The sequence below is a fragment of the Manihot esculenta genome, chromosome 9, assembly GCF_001659605.2.
Source record: "Manihot esculenta cultivar AM560-2 chromosome 9, M.esculenta_v8, whole genome shotgun sequence".
NCBI classification, from domain to species: Eukaryota; Viridiplantae; Streptophyta; class Magnoliopsida; order Malpighiales; family Euphorbiaceae; genus Manihot; species Manihot esculenta.
In genome coordinates, this window is record NC_035169.2 from 7,525,720 (window position 1) to 7,544,740 (window position 19,021).

The 19,021-nt window shown below is 33.2% G+C and overlaps 3 protein-coding genes across 4 annotated transcripts; 1 reads left to right on the forward strand and 2 right to left on the reverse strand.

Annotated features, from left to right (window-relative positions):
* Positions 1–4,770: 4,770 nt before the first annotated feature.
* On the reverse strand, positions 4,771–7,066 carry LOC110623574 (cell division cycle 20.2, cofactor of APC complex). The gene is made up of 5 exons (XM_021768569.2): positions 6,696–7,066; positions 6,214–6,492; positions 5,855–6,121; positions 5,167–5,751; positions 4,771–5,068 (listed from the first exon to the last, which is right to left on the reverse strand). The coding sequence occupies exons 1-5, from the start codon at positions 6,771–6,773 to the stop codon at positions 4,928–4,930; spliced, it is 1,350 nt and encodes a 449-aa protein (XP_021624261.1). The 5' UTR covers positions 6,774–7,066; the 3' UTR covers positions 4,771–4,927.
* Positions 7,067–10,805: 3,739 nt separating this feature from the next.
* LOC110622939 (myosin-binding protein 7) lies at positions 10,806–15,901 on the forward strand. 2 transcript variants are annotated; one of them, XR_006352065.1, is made up of 5 exons: positions 10,806–11,102; positions 11,335–12,991; positions 13,406–13,452; positions 13,939–14,167; positions 15,397–15,901. XR_006352065.1 is itself a non-coding variant. In XM_021767696.2 (4 exons), exons 2-4 carry the CDS (start codon positions 11,555–11,557, stop codon positions 14,039–14,041), a joined length of 1,587 nt encoding a protein of 528 aa, XP_021623388.1. In that variant the 5' UTR covers positions 10,806–11,102; positions 11,335–11,554; the 3' UTR covers positions 14,042–14,333. The 2 variants fall into 2 exon arrangements, 1 of the variants encoding a protein (XP_021623388.1); XM_021767696.2 differs by lacking the exon at positions 15,397–15,901 and having other exon boundaries at positions 13,939–14,333.
* A 996-nt stretch (positions 15,902–16,897) lies between these two features.
* Positions 16,898–18,382, reverse strand: LOC110622728 (calcium-dependent protein kinase 1). The gene has a single exon (XM_021767330.2). It carries the CDS (start codon positions 18,205–18,207, stop codon positions 17,158–17,160), a length of 1,050 nt encoding a protein of 349 aa, XP_021623022.2. The 5' UTR covers positions 18,208–18,382; the 3' UTR covers positions 16,898–17,157.
* Positions 18,383–19,021: the final 639 nt, after the last annotated feature.

The window sequence follows — 19,021 nt, forward strand, 5'->3', positions numbered from 1 at the left end:
CAACTTATCTCTCCAAGAAAGCAACTTAGGAGAATCAATTTTTATCCTTGCTCAATTTCCAAAATTCAAGTCTTCTTAGGGGCAAGAAGAATCCCTTAGGGTAGAGAAATAAAGGAAAGCTAATTAGTTTTGAAGGGAAATAACAGATTTAAGAATTGGAGGAGAAGTCAATTACATGCAATTATTGAAGTAGAGCTTTGTATCTGCAAAGATTCATTGAAGAATGAAGACCAATAATAATCCTCTCTCTTCTCATCTCTTTCTCTGTTCTTCTCTCATCTCACTTTATTTTTGAGCCTCTGAGAGGCTCAGATTTGTCCCAACTAATGTCATGTGTATCATCCTTAAACGATGGTCAATATGAAAGTCTGAACCACACTTTGGAGGGGATATTTAAGGTGTCTTAGTTATCAGCAACACCATTTTTAAGTTAAATGACCTCTTATTATCACTTCTTTTGCTGCACTGGTTTAACCGAGCACGACCGAGCTGTCGTGTTCAATCTGTGCATGATGATTATGGCTGGATTCACTATTGTCACTTCTTTTGGATTCCAAGAAAAAGTTATTATCTTGTCTTTTAATAAAATCAACAAGGTCTTTTTTAATGTCTTTATTTAGAGTCATGCCAAAACATACCTTTTTAACCGGATCTACTCGCTCAAGCTTCGTTTATGACTCAGGCTTCTCCAATAGATGGATAGACATATACACTTTTCCCAAATCCTTAGTTGAATGTCTTTAGCATTCTTGAGTAGATAAAGAATGGTCTTCCAATGCACGGCTTTCACCACCATATCATCTGTGTAAACAACCTCTATTGTGGTTTCGATTAAATCCTTGAAAATTCCAGGTATGACCCTTTGATACATTGCCCTGCATTTTTAAACCTAAAGGCATTGCCTTATAGTAGAAAACCCCTGTTGTAATGAAAGTTACCTTTTTAGCATCTTTGGACTTTATGAGTATCTGATGATACTCTGAAATAGCATGAAGGAAAGAAATTACCGTATATCCCGATGTAAAGTCACTATTGATGGATGGGAGAGGGTAATGATACTTGACACGCTTTATTCAGATCTGTGAAGTTTACACATATATGCCACTTACAATTGGGCTTTATTACTAGTACTATGCTGGCGAACCATGTGAGATATTGGATCCCCTTTATCAATCTTGCATCTAAAAACTTATTAATCTCTTCTTTTATTACATGTTGTATTTAAGTGATGAATTTTCTCTTCTTCTGTTGCACTGGTTTAATCGAGTTGTTGATGTTCAACCTGTGGATGATTATAGTGGAGTCTACCCCTATCACTTTTTCTAGATTTCAGGCAAAAGTTATTATCCTGTCTTTCAATAAATCACCAAGGTCTTTTTTGATATCTTTATTTAGGATTGTATCAAAACGTATCTTTTTAATCGGGTTTATTGGATCAAGCTTTGTATCATACTGGGGCTTCTCCAATAGATCAATAGGCATATACACTTTTTCCAAATTCTTGGTAGAATATCCGTAGCATTCTTGAGCAGATATAGAATACTATTCTGGTGCATGGCTTTTCACCACCATATCTATGTAAACCTCTAATGCGGTTCCAATTAAATCCTTGAAAATTCCAGTCATGAGCCTTTGATACGGTGCCCTGCATTTTTAAGCCTAAAAAGAACCCCATCGTCTATAATGAAGGTTGGCTTCTTAGTATTCTCGGACTCCATAAGTATCTGATGGTACCCTAAAATAGTATTAAAAAGAAAAACTACCGTATGTCTCGAGGTAGAATCAACTAACTTATCGATTGATGGAAAAGGGTAGTGATGCTTGGAACACTCTTTATTTAGATCCGTGAAGTCTATATACATTCACCACTTACCATTGAACTTTTTTATTAGTGCTATATTATCAAACCATGTAGAATATTGGACCTCGTTTATCAATCCTGCATCTAAAAGTCTATTAATCTCTTATTTTATTACATGAATTTCCCCTTCTTCTATTGCATTGGTTTAATGAGCGGTTGATGTTCAACCTGTACATGATTATGGTTAGCTCTATCCTTGTCACTTCTAGATTCTAGGCAAAAATTGTTATCATGTCTTTCAATAAATCAACAAAGTTTTTTTTTTAATGTTTTTATTTAAGGTCACGCCAAAGTGTACCTTTTTAACTAGGTGTACTGGCTCAAGCTTTATATAAGACTGGGCTTCTCCAATATATCGATAGACATATACTTTCCCCAAATCCTTAATGGATTGTCTGTAGCATTTTTTGAGCATATAAATAATGGTCTTCCAATGCACAACTTGTCATTATATCAGCTATTGTGATTCCGATTAAATCCTTAAAAATTTCAATCATGAGCCTTTAATATGTTGTTTCTGCATTTTTTTGCCTAAAAGACATTACATTATAGCTGAAAACTCACTCGTCTATAATGAAGGTTATCTTCTTAGTATCCTCGGGCTCGATAGGTATCCGATGATATCCTAAAATAGTATTAAGGAAAGAAACTACCCCATATCTCGAGATGAGTCAATTAACTTGTCGATTCATGGGAGATGGTAGTGATCCTTGAGACACGCTTTGTTCAGACCCATAAGTCTACGCATATCTACCACTTACCGTTGGGCTTTTTTATCAGCGTTGACGAGTCAGGCAGGATAGGCCTCCAAAAGTTTATTAATCTCTTCCTCTCTTTTTTTTATTAATCATGCATTCAAAAGTTTATTAATCACTTTTTTATTACATGCTGCTTTTCAAGGGTAAATTTTATTTTCTTTTACTGTATTGGTTTAACCAAGCTGTCGATATTTAACATGTTCAGAAAAAAGTTATTATCATATTTTTTAATAAATCAACAAGGTCTTTTTTAATGTTTTTATTTAGGGTCGTGCCAAAGCCTACTTTTTTAAGCGGGTCTACTAGCTCAAGCTTTATAGAAGACTTAAGTTTCTTCGATAGATCGATAAACATATACACTTTTCTCAAATCCTTGGTGGAATGTCAGTGAGTATGTGATAATACCTTGAAATAGTATTAAGGAAAAAAACTATCGCACGTTCCGAGATGGAGTCAATTTACTTGTCGATTGATGGGAGAGGGTAATAATCTTTGGGATATATTTTGTTTAGATCTGTGAAGTCTACACACATCCGCCACTTACCATTGGACTTATTTTGCCAGTTTTATATTGGCAAGTCATGTGGGATGTTGGGTCTCTTTTATCAATTCTGTATCCAAAAGTTTATTAATCTTTCTTTTATTACCTAGTGCTTTTCATGGTCAATGTCCAATAAGGTCTTTTTTAATGTCTTTATAAGACTGAAGACTTTTTTAATGGGTCTACTGGCTCGCCTTTGTACAAGACTTGAGCTGCTCCAATAGATCGACAGACATATATATTTTTCCCAAATCCTTGGTGGAATGTCTATAACATTTTTTAGCGGAATTTTGATTGTCTCGAACAATTGCAACTCTCCTTAGGCCTAGTAATTTCAAACACAAATAATCCATATTAATAATAAACCCGTGACAACAGTTCAGGACAGGCCGTTCGAATATGACATTATATGCAAATGGACCGATAAGTCTGGATCACACCCTTTATAAGCTGATAAGTCTTGCAAAGAGAAAATGTGAGATGATTGTTGCCTTATGATATTCTGAGATTTAGAAAATAGAGTTTACAGTATATCCCCTTCAACTTGGCCTCTCAGTCGCCTTATCTATGTCAAGCGACCATTTAATTTTCTCCAGTATGCATGCGAATAGGGCTGCGAAGGGACGGGGTCTGCTCATTTCTCCCCTTGTCCCATCACCGAACTGGCTTCCTTCTTTCCGGGTTTTGGGCTTGTGGACGACCTGGCCTGTCATGCATGTTGAAGCCCAGTCCAAAACCGCGGGGTAGACTTATCTAGGGGCGTTCCGAGCTCAGGAGCTGATCTACCTTCGTAGACCCCGACTCAGCTCGAGCGGGTATGAAACTCAACGGTTATTATGTACAATCAATAGCGCTCAAATCAATATTAATTAAATTAGGTGAGTGGAATAGAAGAAATGAAATAGCTTGAGATCTTGAACTCTGATTCCGTATTGCTTTTAAATATTTTAAATCTTAAGAGAGAAAAGTTAGTTGTACCTTGAAAATCTAGAGAGTGTCCGCCAATGGATAAAGAATCTAATAATTATAGGATTTGATGGATAAAGAATCTAGTAATTATAGGATTTGAGTGATCGCATCATAACAATCAGACTTTCAGCATCCGGAGTATCAAGAACAGGAACAGATTATCGATGGATTCGAGATATATAAGCAAACGATTCTAAAATTTATAAAAAAAAAAAAAAAATCATAGAGTTAAAAGGTAAAAAATATAAATCTTAAATATATGAATAATAATATAATTTTTTTAAAAAAATTAATAAACATAAAAAATAAAAATAAATAAAATATAAAGTAAACATATCATAAATAATTTAAGTTAATAAATCTAAAATTTGTAAGATAAATAAAATCATTTGTTTTTTTATAATTATATATATATATATATATAAAATGATTTTTTAAAAATTCAAATAGAAAGAAAACTAATATAAGATTATATGATACATTGTATATTAAGATTGAGTGTCATTTAATTTTAGAAATAAATTATCAATTGAATTTTTCATTTATAAATATAAAAATTTCAAAATAACATTTGGATAAACTTATTGAATGTTTGAGGGATTAATTATCAAAAATTTAAAATTATTATATTCATTAAAAGTTTTTATAAATTTTTGGAGAGGCCAATACAAAAATTGAAAGAACAATTAATTTAAAAAATAAATTTTACTATATATAATTAAAATAAAAAATAAAAAACCTTGGGGTGGGGAAGAGGGCTCCCCCTTGCCCCCTTGGTTACGCCCATGCAGCAGATTATCAACGGATGCGAGATATATGAGCAAACGGTTCAGGATTAGCTTTGGATGCATGTTTAGCCACTTTTGGGTTTCCAAACACATTCCAAAAACGCAGGGTCTCATCCCCAGCAGCAGTTGCCACTGTGTATCCATCTGGGTTCTGCAGATAACAGTAACATAAGACATCAGTATTTTTCAAATCTAGCTGCAACAGGAAAAAAAAACAAAAGTAAATGTTTAGATTCTCAGGATAGGTACCTGAGTCATGAAGAGGACTCTAGATGTATGGCCAGTGAGCTTAGACATCTTCACCATTGACGGATATTTCCACAGAATGAGCTGATTCTCTGTAAAACCATGAGAGCTGAGCAACTCACGCTCATGCTTATTCCACAGGAGAGCACAGACCTGTGAGCCAGTATTCACTGAATTCAAGCAAGAACCAGTATGGCTGTTCCAGAATTTAATACACATGTCAGCCCCACCTCCACCAGAAGCCAGAAGATTGCTCTGGAAGGGACACCAAGCAAGGGCCTTCACTGCAGCTCTGTGATCTTCAAGCCTGTGAAGCCATTGCATTGGTGAATTTGAAGAGGCCATTGATCTATCCCATATGAAAAGAAGATTATCATTCCCACCACTTGCTAACTGCTGGCCTGAAGCTGACCATTTTAGCCCACAAACTCCTTGGTGGTGTCCCCTATATGTTTCAATAATGTGCTCTCTTACTCTCACATCATTATTGATGATTTTTGCATCCATTCCTCCAGTAGTAAGAATGTGATTGTTCCAGGCCAGGGAATTTACTCGTAATTGGTGGCCACCTCTTAATGTTCGTACATGCTTGAATTGTCACATTGTAAGAAGTCAGCAACAAGAATACATCAAATCCACGACGGTAACCAATGACTGTTGAAAACCAATTGGAATTAGTATTGCTACTTACCTGTAGATTATTGCAGTCCCATATCTGAACATCGGAATTGCTCAAGCCAATTGCAATGTGACACCCATCTGGGGCCCAGCTGATGCTAGCAACAGGACCATCTTCGCTATTAACAGTGACAAGTTCAGAGGTATTCCCAATTGAAGCGTCCCATAGGTATACAGTGTCTCCAAGAGCAATTGCAAGGACATTGCTGCTACCCCAGTCGAGTAAATTCAAGTAGAAATCATCCACCAGGTCTGGCGCATCCAGTGTCCTCTCTGGACTCTGCAAATCAATTCCAAGTAATTAGACAAAAAAAATTATAGCTAAATTTAATCTGTGGAAATCTCTATTGAAGAAGTAGAATATGAACTTACCTGAGGAATGTGGCGCCAGGCCTTGACAATTTTAGGCTGACGAACTGATGACAAGAGCTCTTGCGGAATTGGGTTCACAAAAGCAGGCGCCTTGTTCTTGAATGCCAAAATGCGTCTTCCGGAGGTGATATTGAAGGTGTCCGCCAGCAACTTCTGGTATGGCTCGCTGGACGGTGAACTCCAGACAGCGGGCTTATCCTTGCCTTTCCTTCCTTCTGTCAGCATGTAATGTGCATAATCCATGTCCATTGCTGACCGATTCGGTATAAATCTATCCAACTGTTGATTTGCATGAGAAACAAGCCAATCATCAAATTAGTCGAATCTTGAAAGCAGATAATTATCCACCAAAATTTTAATGGGAAATTGGTTTTCTCCTTTGGACCATGGAGCAAGAATAGGGATGAATTGATATGAAACACAAAAAGAACTAAAATGCATCAATATATCCAAGAAATGAAAATCCTTAACAATTCGCTTACATTTTCGCTAGAGTTTTTTCTCTGAAGAGGGCTTCGGGATTGAATCTTGGTAGAAGAAAACATAAACCTTGAATCCATAATGAACCCAAGAGAGAGCCAGAGAAAAAACCAAGAAACTAACCCTGCAAAACACAAGAATCCATAATTAAAAAAGTAGAAAATAAAAAAGAAATTAACAGAGAAAATGGAGAAAAGAGAGATAGAAAGAAGGTTGATGATTGTATTGCTGGCAAATGGAGGTCGAGCAGGAGATCAGGGTGGCTTTGAGAGAATGTACTGTTTGATTGAGAATTATCAAACAGTAAACAATGGCTGATAAGAATTGTGAATGAAAAGTCAATTGAAGACAAAAGATTGATCAATTCTCTATTGTTTCTTGGCTCGCAGGATTATTTTGAAAGGATTCATAATAAATAGTGTGCCGTTGGAATGTAGTTTGACGGATATGTCCCTCGAAGTAACCGCCGCAGACCCATCATGGTCTTTTGGTAATTTTCAAATAATCCAGCTAATTTTTTTTTAATTGGTTCATTACCTAAAACATCTCTGATTAAAATTTTACCGTTGTATTTAGAGGAAGTTCAACATATCCTAATTTTAATTTTTCAGTCTAAATTAATTTAAAATTTTCCTTTAAATCTCACTTTATATTAAAATTTTTAGACTCTTTAAAAAAAAAACAAAATTTTATGATTTATTGATTTAGATATAAGATTAAAAAGCTCAAGTTAGTTAATTTTTTTGTTTAACTTAAAATTAAGAACTCAATTACTCGGGTCTTTAAATTGAAATTTTTAACTAATTTAAATAAAGGTTAATAATATATTAAATTGAATTTTTTTAATTATTACACGGATTTAGCATTAAGGACATGGTTCAATACAATGCAACTTATAGGTTATTTTATTTCAGAAAAAAAAAATTCAATAATCATGATGATTAAAGAAGTAAACAAATAGAATACCATGAAAATTAAGTTATTGAATTTAAATCTAATTTATATTAGCAATTTTTCAAAACTTTTAAATTCGATTAAAAATTAATATAAATTATATAAATTTATTTTAAAATTAATTATTATTATTTAAATAAATTTTGAATTTGTTTAATTTTATATATTTTAATTAATAATTTAAATAAAAATATTTTGTATTAATAATTTTCATTTAAAAAATTTAATATTTTAAAAAACTTTAATTTTAATTTTTAAATAAAATATATAAATATTATTATGAAATATATATTTTTATATTAAACCAATTATTTACGAGAGTTTAAGTAGTTGATATTTTATAAATAAAATTTGAATTCAATTCGCATTATTATTATATTATTTTTTAAATTTAAATTTAAATTTATTTCAAATTTAATTATAATTACTCAAATCCGTCTTATTATATTCAGTCGGATCGAATACCCAAAAATACTAATCATAATCAAATTTCTATATTTCAATTATTTGATCAATTATTTTTATAATCGCGAATATTGTAATTTTTTCACATAATCAAAAAATTAAATAGTTAGATTTTATAAAATATATTATATTTTAATTGAGTAATTTTTAAATATAGATAAATTAATAAATTTTTTATAAAATATATTGATATTTTAATTGAATATTTTTAAATTTAGATAAATTAATAATTTTTTAAAAAATTTAAAAACTTAGTAATAATTCAATTTTTTATTTAGTATGAAATGAAAGCTATTAAATTTATGAGAAGAAAGCTATTAAGTTTTTAAATCGATAAAAAGAAATAACAAGAGTTTTGTATTAAACTCTCATTTAATTAAGAGTTTTAGACGTTTTTTTTTAATTATGTCTGATTTAAATTTAATAATATTATTAAATTAAATAATTAAATAATGAAGAATATAAACTGAAATTTAGAGAAAGATTGAAAGAAATTAATTAATTAAGGATTATCTTATTAGTAACTAAATTTTGATTGTTAATTGATATTAGCTAAGTTAAATCTAGTTCAAGTGATGTTATATCTTAATGCATTGGATTTTCTTGCCTTATAAACTATAGTATGGTATTATAATTAATATTATATTTATTTAATGGATATCTTTATTGACATTAGATATTATAAATAGAAATATTATATGAGAACTTTCTTAATTTCATCTCATTAAAGGAAATCGTTTTACTTTAAAAAAAAAAAAACTTAATTGAAATTACCTTACATTAATCAGATTTTATAAAAGCTTTAAAAGTTAAAAATTTATTAAAAAAATATTTTTATACAATATTAATATTTTTCGTGAAATAAAAAAACTAAGAGAGTAATGAGTATTTATTATTGAGAGAAAATAATCAGAATTCCATACTAATATATTTAGTATGTATTACTTAAATAAAATTATAAAAATCTAATAAATTAATACATAATTTCATCGATGAAAATAAAAACTCACATTCTTATATTCGATCTTTTATCAAAACTTATCATCTTCGTCATAAAATAAAATTATACAAAAAATTACTATTAATATATACAATAAATTTTTATTATCGTGAAATTTTTTATTCATTAATAAATATCAATTAAAATTTTAAAAAATTTAATAATTAACTTAATTTTTTTACGTTATAAAAACTAATCAATACAAAAATTAAAATATATAATTATTTTTAAATTTTAAATAATTCACACACTTTTTTTTAATTTAATAATTTGAGTATTAAAATAATTATTGTAAATGTAATTTATTTCAATTTTTTTTTTACAAATTGATGAATACAGATTCATCTCATTATTATTATTATTATTATTATTATTATTATTATTATTATTATTATTATTAATGAATTTCATACCTTCATAATATTTGGAAAAAGAAAATAGATTTGATTAATTATAATTTCTATCAATCATTGACATCTCTTGATCATGCCATCATTAAAAGGTAGAGGTCTCTCACTACTCCCATGATGAAGCCAAAGCCATTATTTATTGTTCCCTAAAATAATAGATTTATACTTTCCCCTAAATTTATTATAATTTTTTTTAATTTAATAAAAACCAAAAAATTTAATTTCTTATTTTAAATTATTTAAATTTAATTGAACCATCGAAATTCAATTCAATTTATCAAGATTGATCAATTGGATTTGAAATCATAAGTTCTAAATATATTACCATATTGTATTTTTATGGGTAGTAATTAGTTTAAGTTTTTGATAAAAAAATTAATTTAAAAATTTATAAATTAAGAAATAATTTTAAAAACTAGTCTATCTACCAAAGAAATATTGCTAATTGGTTCCATGGTTTGAAAAATTTTATTAATAAAATTTATAATTAATAAATAATTTAAAAATAGAAATAAATTGAAAACTGGGACCTGTCATAAAGGTTGAGCTTTTTGACCCAGTACATGCCTATCAAAGTGCAATTTTCTTGAAAAATCAATTATAATTTTATTATTTATAATATTGACTGCTTTTTAGAGGAGAGCAGTGAAAAAACAGGAAAATTTCCGAGGCCGTTGAACAAATCTCTTTTTATTTTTATTAATAATTAAAAAATTTATTATTTAATAAATATAAATTTATTAATTATTTTTTTTAATTTTAAAAAATATATTAAAACATATTTAAATTTTTTAAAAAATTATTAATTATTTAATTTGATAATTTCAACAGTTAAATATTATAAAAAATATAAATATTATTAATAGATAGAAATTAATTAAAAGATATTTTTATAATTAATAAATTTTTAAATATTATATAAATTAAATAATAAAATATTTAATAATTAAAATTAATGAGTTTTTTTTAAATTTTAATAATTTTTTTTATAAATTAATTAATGAGTTTTTTATAATTATTGATTAAATAATAATTTTTTAATTAAAAATGTAAATTACTTTGCTAATAATTTTTAAAAATTGAAAAAAAGAAAAGAAAAGAAAAAGGAAAAGGCAGCACTTATTAGGTGTTAAACAGGGATTTCCATCCAACTGAAACTAATCACGATCTTAATCATAATCACTAATCACTAATCAACCGTTCAATCCCTGCTTTTTCTGCTGCCCCTAAAATATACTTAAACGATAAATACACTGTTTCTCTTGTAAATGGAAATCGATACGAATAAAAATTAACTCCAGTTAACACATTGAAAAATAATAACAATAATAATAAAATCTAGGTTTTCCAAATCAATCCCTCTCGCTCTCGCCACTCGATTTTCCTTCCCTCCAAACGCTGTTCCTTCTGTTCTTTCTTTTTCATTTTTTTTTTCCGGGAAAGTTGGCGGAAGTTTTACAGGTATTCATGTTTGGTGATCTTTAAACTGTGTCGTTTCTCCGGGAAGTTCATTTTCCCGGGAGAATTTCACATCCGAATTCGTCTCTTCGCGCTTGTTCTCTGAATCAGGTTTTTCACTGGTAACTCACTTGTGCTCTGGTGATTCTTTTTGTATTAATGGAAATCCTTTTGGAGAGATTTCCCTGGGGGAAAAATGAATTCTTCCTTGTAAAGCTCAGTTTTCTTTAATTTTTGTTTTATTTGCCTGTTTGAGGAAACCGCGCTTATTCTTTAATCTCTTTCGTTATTTTTTTTTCTATTTTTTTCCCGATCTGTTGGGGTTTAATTTTGAGTTCTCTTTTATTGGTTTAGGTCTTTTGCGTGTGATTAACTGATATCAGAGGAAAAGTAGCTGCTAATTTGATTTGATTGTCATTAAAAGATCTGTAAATCAAGGAGGGAGATAATTTCAGAGCTCTAAAGATAGAGACTGTTCTTTTACACGTTGATTTTAGATTGTTGATTTTGTTGTGTAGTAGTGACACTTATGCATTGATCTTCCATCGTCTTAAATTTTAATGCTAATTGCTTTATGGATTTGGAAGTACTTCCACCTACCTCTTCACCTTCACGGTCAAGGGCTTTGGTGAAATGTTGCAATTGTGCCTGTAGTTGCTCTTTAGTAGCTTCTTCTTCCTCAGTTTCTTGGTTCCGATCTGTGAAACGAAAATATGATGACTTTGAGGGAAATCGGTTTTTTATACCTGGATTTGATCTCTTCTCAAATCCGCGTGTGGAAATTGAGAATGAATGTGCTGCACTACGTGAAACAGTTGGTGGCCAACAGCAGGCAATACAGGATTTATATGCTGAACTGGAAGAGGAGAGAAATGCCTCTTCAACAGCTGCAAATGAGGCAATGTCAATGATACTGAGGTTGCAGAGGGAGAAGGCAGAGATCCAAATGGAAGCAAAGCAATTCAAGCGTTTTGCAGAGGAGAAGATGGCACATGACCAACAGGAGCTTTTGGCTTTTGAGGATGTATTATATAAGAGAGATCAGGCCATTCAATCACTCACTTGTGAGATGCAGGCTTATAAACATAGGATGATGAGTTTTGGGCTTACTGAAGCCGAGGCAGAGGGGGAGAAGGGTGATAAAAGTGGGGTTAGCCGCAACACTAGTATGGCTGGAAATTCGGATGCTGCCCAATATGAATTTCCAGCATTTGATTATCCACCCTTGAAATGCCATTTGAATGAGAACCCTATCGTTTTGGAGAGCAATGATGACATTGTGGACATTGAGAAATATGCTTTTGGTGAGACTCCTCATGCTCGGGATCGTTTGAAGAATTTGGAATACAGGATCAATCAGATGGAGCAAAGTCCTAGTAGCAGTCAATTAGATGGGGAATCTTCTGTCTCGAAGAATATCCTAGAGAAGGTGATAGTTGGCCATTCTCCTAGGCGGCCAAGAGACAGGATTTTTTCTGTGGATGGTTCAAGTTCATTCACAGGAAGGTCAAGAGAAACAGTTCCAGATCTTGCAAGTGAATCTCCTAGATTCAAGTTCACCAATAGCTTTAAGAAGATGGATTATGTTTCGCAATCAGAAGATTCCTCAAATTTGAGAAAGGTGGATAATGCATCAGATTTTGGAGATGACATGAGTGACAGAGTTTACACCATTGATTCTGTCCACAGTGGGGTACCATATAATAGTGTTGCAGAACCAAAAGCTGGTGCCGGGATTTATGAAGATTATATTTCAACTCCAAGGGATACATTAAACCGGCCTGATGTTAGCGATCCTGATATAAAAAAGCTGTATATGAGGCTTCAGGCACTTGAGGCTGACAGGGAATCTATGAGGCAGGCTATTATTTCAATGCGCACTGATAAAGCGCAGATGGTGCTGTTGAAAGAAATAGCCCAACATTTGTGCAAGGAAATGTCACCAGAAAGGCGAATGCCAGTTAGGAAGCCATCTCTTCTTGGAACCTTTTCCTTCTTGTCCATTTTCAAGGTAATTTGACACACTGTGCATATGAATGAAATATGTATGTACTATTTGTTATCATTAGCACTATGGTTTCCGTGAGGTGTTCTCCATAATGAAATTCATACTACCTATGTGTATGATGAGGATGATAGGTTCTTTCTAATCTTTTTTTTTATGTTTCTTTCCATTCAACCCTGAATTTCTTGAAAAAGCATTTGCCAGCTACTTCTTCAAATTTTATAGTTTTTTTTTTTTTTTTGCATTTTATTATTTAAATTAATCCTTTGCTAGATTTTGTCTAAAACTGATTATTTATGGGACATGTTTTATTGCTGGAATCTCACTAATTCACATGTATTGTTGAAGCTATTTTGTGCTCACCATGCTGCATACTGTCTATTGCACTAAACTTTCTTGTCTTCCATTTTTTTTGTTCAGTGGATCGTGCCCTTCGTTTTCTGGAGAAATAAAGCTCGTCGAAGCAGGTGAGTAGATTGATTTGCATAAGAGTTTAGTTTCTTTGATTAATGTACTTATGTCGTGACATTCGCAGCATGGATAGAGAACTTGTTTCCCCTTCCCCAAAATATTTTATACAATAGGAAGATACACCTGAAACCTAGGAGAAAATGCCAGTCCACACAAACTTGATTGAAGAAAAAAGGGAAGAATTCTTTTTATTTTTGGAGATGGTTTACATAACCCCAAAATCAACCTAAGTATAAATCCAGCAACTGAAAAAGGAGTAGTCCCTGGAGTTCTTGAGTGCTAGCTTAAGTTTAAGGGAAACTGATGTAATTTGGCTGTAACAAAACTGTATACGTTCTGCAGAGAGGTAGAGAGTTATGCGTGGCATTGTGCATTATATGTCTAATTATCATCAGTTGATTTGGCCTGAGAAAATTGGGGGCATGGTTTGCAGTTTTGATTGGTGTCCTGATGTTTGGCATCGTCGTATTTTGTACTGGCAGGTTTATGTGTGGGCTTTCCGCAAGCAATGTTGGTCTGCTACTGCTTCTGGATAAAGGGCCTCGTACAAGGCAATGGAGATGTCTTACAAGTACACAAGTCTGAAAATCCCTAGTCAAACTTCCATATCCATGGGATGCTGATGTTGGTATATGTGAGCCCATAGATTTTGGTCACATTGCCAAAATTTTTTGCATTCTTTTTCTGGATTCATTGCTGCTGCAGATTTGGGTATGTTATGCACTGTTCTTTCATTTTGGTTTCTATGGATTGAATTATATCTTGTTGGTAGATCAGTGAATGATGGATATGGTATGGGAATGTTTGCCTGTATAGTTTATTGAAATTTTTATTGAAATTCAGCTTGAGGCACGTCTCTTGACAGTCCTTTTCTGTATATTTCATATTCTTGTATGGTTCCTATTCAATTGTGCATCTTTTTTTTTTTCTCATCCAAAGTTGAATCCATCTCGAGGATTTCAGCAAGCAATGTCTCACTCAATACTAGGTGGTGACAAGACTGAGGATAGAACGAAATGTCTTCATTTGTTTCAGACGTGTTTGCAATTATTTGACCTGTTACGCTGTACAAGACATTATTATTAAGTTCATGGAATGGCATGAAATAGCAATGTTTTGGGGTGAAGAGCAGTTGAATCTTGAATGCTTGAAATAGGGATTTTGTTTTAAAATAAGAATAGCTAAACCTTGAGCATAATTTTGGTGTTGGAAACTTGAAATCAAAGCTAGGTGAGCTAGATGGTGGTTTGGGTTGTTGTTCATGGTCATCGACCCCGGGAGAGGAATGCTGCGGCGCATAATCTTGCAGAGCTCTCTCTCTCTCTCTCTCTCTCTCTCTCTCTCATCGACCCCGGGAGAGGAATGCTGCGGCGCATAATCTTGCAGAGCTCTCTCTCTCTCTCTCTCTCTCAATTATAAAAAATATATTATTATCATTAATTATAGAAATAAAGAAGGTGAAAAAAAAAAAAATTGTGACCACCATGACTACGAGGGCCCACCAACATTATCCATCTATAAAGATGAGAATGACCCACCTAATTAAAGTCTCTTTGAAGAAAATTATTACATAAATAGTAAGATAGTCAGAAAATCAGCTGCCAAATCAAATCTGGCCAACTAATGAACTCATGAAACAACAAAAAGGGGGAGGGAGAAAAAAAGAGACTATTTGAGAAAGGGTGAGAGAACGGAGCGAAAGGTCAGGCCGTCGAGAGGAGCTTTTGCATTTTCTAGGATTCGATTTCTTTGCCTTTGTTTCTGTCAGTGGTATTGCCGGTTGTTGTGTTTTTCTTTCCTCTGTCTGAAGGCAAGGAAGAGATTGTTTGATTTTGTCTTTTTTGGTACCTCCATCTTTTGTTGCTCCCACTGGCTGAGTGGGTGGCTTTGTTGTTTGTTTTGTCATTTTTATTATTTTCTTTTTTTTTTTGTAAGTTCAGGTCTTCATGTGATGAGGATTTTCTATTGAAGCTAAATTTATTATCGAAGGTTCCATTTGGCTATCGGGAGAGTTCTGCTTTTGATGACGTTAATATCATGGGACCGCTATGCTAATGCACACTGTATTTAACTGAGCTCTGCAACGTCTGCTCTTTCATATCGCTGTATGGATGGTCAGCTCTACTTCGAAGGCTTCCAACTTGTATTGCATTTGGCTTTCTTCTTGCCTGTGTGTTGTCTGTTAGCTTACTTCTTTCTTCTGGTTTCTGGGTTTGGTATTAGTTCTCGTTGATTGCCTATGTTTGTGCTTGTTCTCATATCGATTGTCTGCGATGGTGCTTTGATGGATGTTATCAGTACGGCGGAGGAATCGGTGCAATGGCATGTGTGTTATTTGTATGTTTGTCTTCTGGGTTTGTGTAGTTTGATTTGTTTTCGGCTGGTTTTAGACCTTTAAATTATAATAGAATTTATGAATAAGGAGAAATTGAAGTATAATTAATCAAAGCACATCTAAAATCGTTTTTAATCAAACTAAATCAAATTGAACTGATTTGATTTAATTCTCTCAAAAATGCAATTTGATTCAATTTTCATATTTAAAGAATTTAATTATTTTGAATTTAATTTATTCAAATCGATAGTGAATCGGAATCGACGAATGCTCAGAGCTAGTTATCTGAGGTTGACCACTAAGATCCTGAATGCCTTGAAGTTCCTAGTGCAATCCTTACAGGGAGCTAATGGGGTCTTTAAAAACTCCTGATTGTACACTGCACCATTTATGGATTTCCAAACGTGTCCAACTGAAAAGATAATTCCCTGGAGGACCTGTTCCCTTCTGTCAGCAATAAGCTCATTAACAGGGGCGCTCAACCAATGCTTAAGAGACGATAACACTATCTTTCTGTTGGGTAATAACTCAGATTGCTGGCACGATGTCTAACACACTACGTGTTCTGAGGCAGGGAGGGTGACTATCTGGCCTAGGCTGAGGTCACTTTGAAGTTATGCAAAGTGGGCACAAGAGAATGAATGTCTGGGCCACTCTGCACATTCCACCGCACTTGGAGATTGCCATTATGCTAAAGATTGGCAAATATTATAGGATTTTTTTCCATTGTCTACACCAACCATTCATTATACAATGGACTAAGCAAAATCCGTCCATGAAATGCTTTTGTATTTGCAATTACAATGTTGAAGGTTGTTATTGTTTTTCTTCTCTCTGTATTTTGATTGAGAGAAAAAACACTTCCAATCTCCTTCTTGTCTTAGGATTTTATACTCTTTTTCTCCTATCGCCCAGTCAGGGCAGAAAAAATCTCCTGCCTAGCCTGATGTGTGTTTATTTCTGCTGGTGTGACGTGTGAGCTTATGGAAAGGTTGTTGCCTGTTACCTATTATGTGGATTTTTTTTTCCTTACAATGCTGTGAGGTTGTTTGCTTGTTGTGGCGCTAACTTGGTGTCATGCATTATGAAGGTCTCGGTACCTTAAAGGCTACAAGAAAGTGAAAAGCCAAGAGCTATACCTGCCTCTCTGGATTATGGCTTCATGGTTTTCAAGATCTTTTGAACGCGTTGATAATGGCTTTCTAGCAGTCGACTCTCTTTTAAACATCTACGTCTTTTATCTAAAATTTCAGGAGGTCAGAAAGCTTCCATCACTAACTGATATTGTTGGAGGAAACTAAAATTTCAGGCTCACTAAAAATGAATACAGTAGCTATTCATTTATTTATACATTGTCCTTGTAAATTCAGGAACTGAGAACCTTGTCAGGAGCTATACCGTTAGCCTTAACCCAAGGGTGACACAGTATTTCACCTGTAGCTATTCTAGTAGCAGGGTTTCTATCAAGCATTCTCCTCGCCAAATCCTTGGCACTTTCTGAGATAACAGGCCAAGGTTCTGACAATAAATCAAGATCTCCATGTAAAACCTCTTCAAAAATCTTTTTCTCCGTTTTAGCCCAAAATGGAGGCACCCCACTTAACAAAGCGTAAAGGATCACACCAGCACTCCAAATATCAGCTTCAGGGCCATAATGCTTTTTCAAGACTTCTGGTGCAACATAATATGGAGTACCAACAACGTCCCTGAAAGTTTCTCCTGGCTTGAAGAAAGTTGATAATCCGAAATCAATTATCTTGAGAGGTGAATCCTCCTGGTGATTGAGAAAAAGAAAATTCTCAGGCTTAAGGTCTCGATGCATAACTCCCAATGAATGAAAACTTTGCACCATTGTGACAATAGTCCTGAGAAGCTTAGCTGCCTCTTTTTCTGTATAATGACCATGCTCTTTGATCGTATCAAAGAGAACACCACCTCTGCAAAATTCCATAACAATATACACTGCCTCAGAATCCTCATAAGCATCTTGGATAAATGCAACATTTGGATTTGCAATCAAATGATGCATTATTTGAATTTCCCTTCTCAGACCTTCTACATCTTCACAAGTGATCAACTTTCTCTTCTCAATCACTTTGCAAGCATACTCTTTCCCTGTTGCTTTCTCAATAGAAACAAATACTGTCCCAAAACGTCCTTCCCCAAGTTTCCTCCCTAAAGTGAATACTTCCATAAAATCATCTTCTGACTTTTTCTGCAACACATTATCAGCTTGCATTACCATTTGTTTTGGGGGTTTGTTTAGGATAGGAACTGAGGTTTCCTTGACATGTTTTCTGTTAGTATTACTGGAAACAGAAAGATTTTGGGATTGGAAGCAAAATCCTGTGGTATCAGAGGTTGACTGAATGAAAACACTCTTTAACTTGCACTTCCCTACGCAAACATTACCCATCAAGGCCACTATATTCAATTCCTTGTAAATAGTTCTGCTATTTTCACTTGCTCTTTTTTCTGCAGCAAGACACAACAAAAACTCCGAGTCGCCTTCAAATAGCTAATTGCTACACACGGTGGGCGAGTTCTACTATGTGAATCTTGATCATATCACCAATCAGTCTAAATATATTAATTGAAAGTGGTCGTTTTTTTCCCAAGACACTATGGAACTCTCCTTCAAGTTTGTCTTCAAAAATGTTGCCAAACGGCCAAACCTAAAACAAGGAGTGATGTAATATGCGTGCGAAATGGTAAATTAATTTCCTACAAGTGAACAAAACTATTGTGCATTGTTGAATCCCACTTCGGTTGTGGAAAGAGTAATATGCCTCTAATTTTTATGGTGAGTTAGGCCCGACTCAGATTTAACATGATATCGGAGCTTCTCATTCGGAAGATGTATTTGAATCCCAAATCGGATTGCGGAAAAGTTAATAACTTGCAGAGATTTGGAGAACCAATGAGAAATAACTCAACACATTTAAGTCATAATTCCAAACTTGGTGTGCCAATTAAACACAGGTTAAAGTCTTACCCCAAATATTTAACACAAAAATTACAGCCAGAGTAAATGCTCACGTGGGAGAATGTTGAAGTCGGATGATGAATGAAAGAGTAAAGAAACCAGGTAGATACAGTTTGATATACATAGATGGGGAGGTTCATAATTTTACCACAGGAGACAAAACAGACCCATGAATAGAAGAGATTGAAAGAACACAGGAAATAATACCAATGCAATGTTTGACATAGATGATGAAGAAATAGAA

Bases quoted from the DNA above. Each gene is read 5' to 3' on its own strand.
- LOC110623574 (XM_021768569.2), bottom strand. From the start codon at position 6,773: ATGGATTCAAGGTTTATGTTTTCTTCTACCAAGATTCAATCCCGAAGC. The intron at 6,493-6,695 runs GTAAGCGAATTG...GCAAATCAACAG, and splicing joins GAAAAAACTCTAGCGAAAAT to TTGGATAGATTTATACCGAA. The intron at 5,069-5,166 runs GTACCTATCCTG...TGTTATCTGCAG, and splicing joins GAGTCCTCTTCATGACTCAG to AACCCAGATGGATACACAGT.
- LOC110622939 (XM_021767696.2), top strand. From the start codon at position 11,555: ATGGATTTGGAAGTACTTCCACCTACCTCTTCACCTTCACGGTCAAGG. The intron at 12,992-13,405 runs GTAATTTGACAC...TTTTTTGTTCAG, and splicing joins CCTTCTTGTCCATTTTCAAG to TGGATCGTGCCCTTCGTTTT. The intron at 13,453-13,938 runs GTGAGTAGATTG...TTGTACTGGCAG, and splicing joins AATAAAGCTCGTCGAAGCAG to GTTTATGTGTGGGCTTTCCG.
- LOC110622728 (XM_021767330.2), bottom strand. From the start codon at position 18,207: ATGGGTAATGTTTGCGTAGGGAAGTGCAAGTTAAAGAGTGTTTTCATT.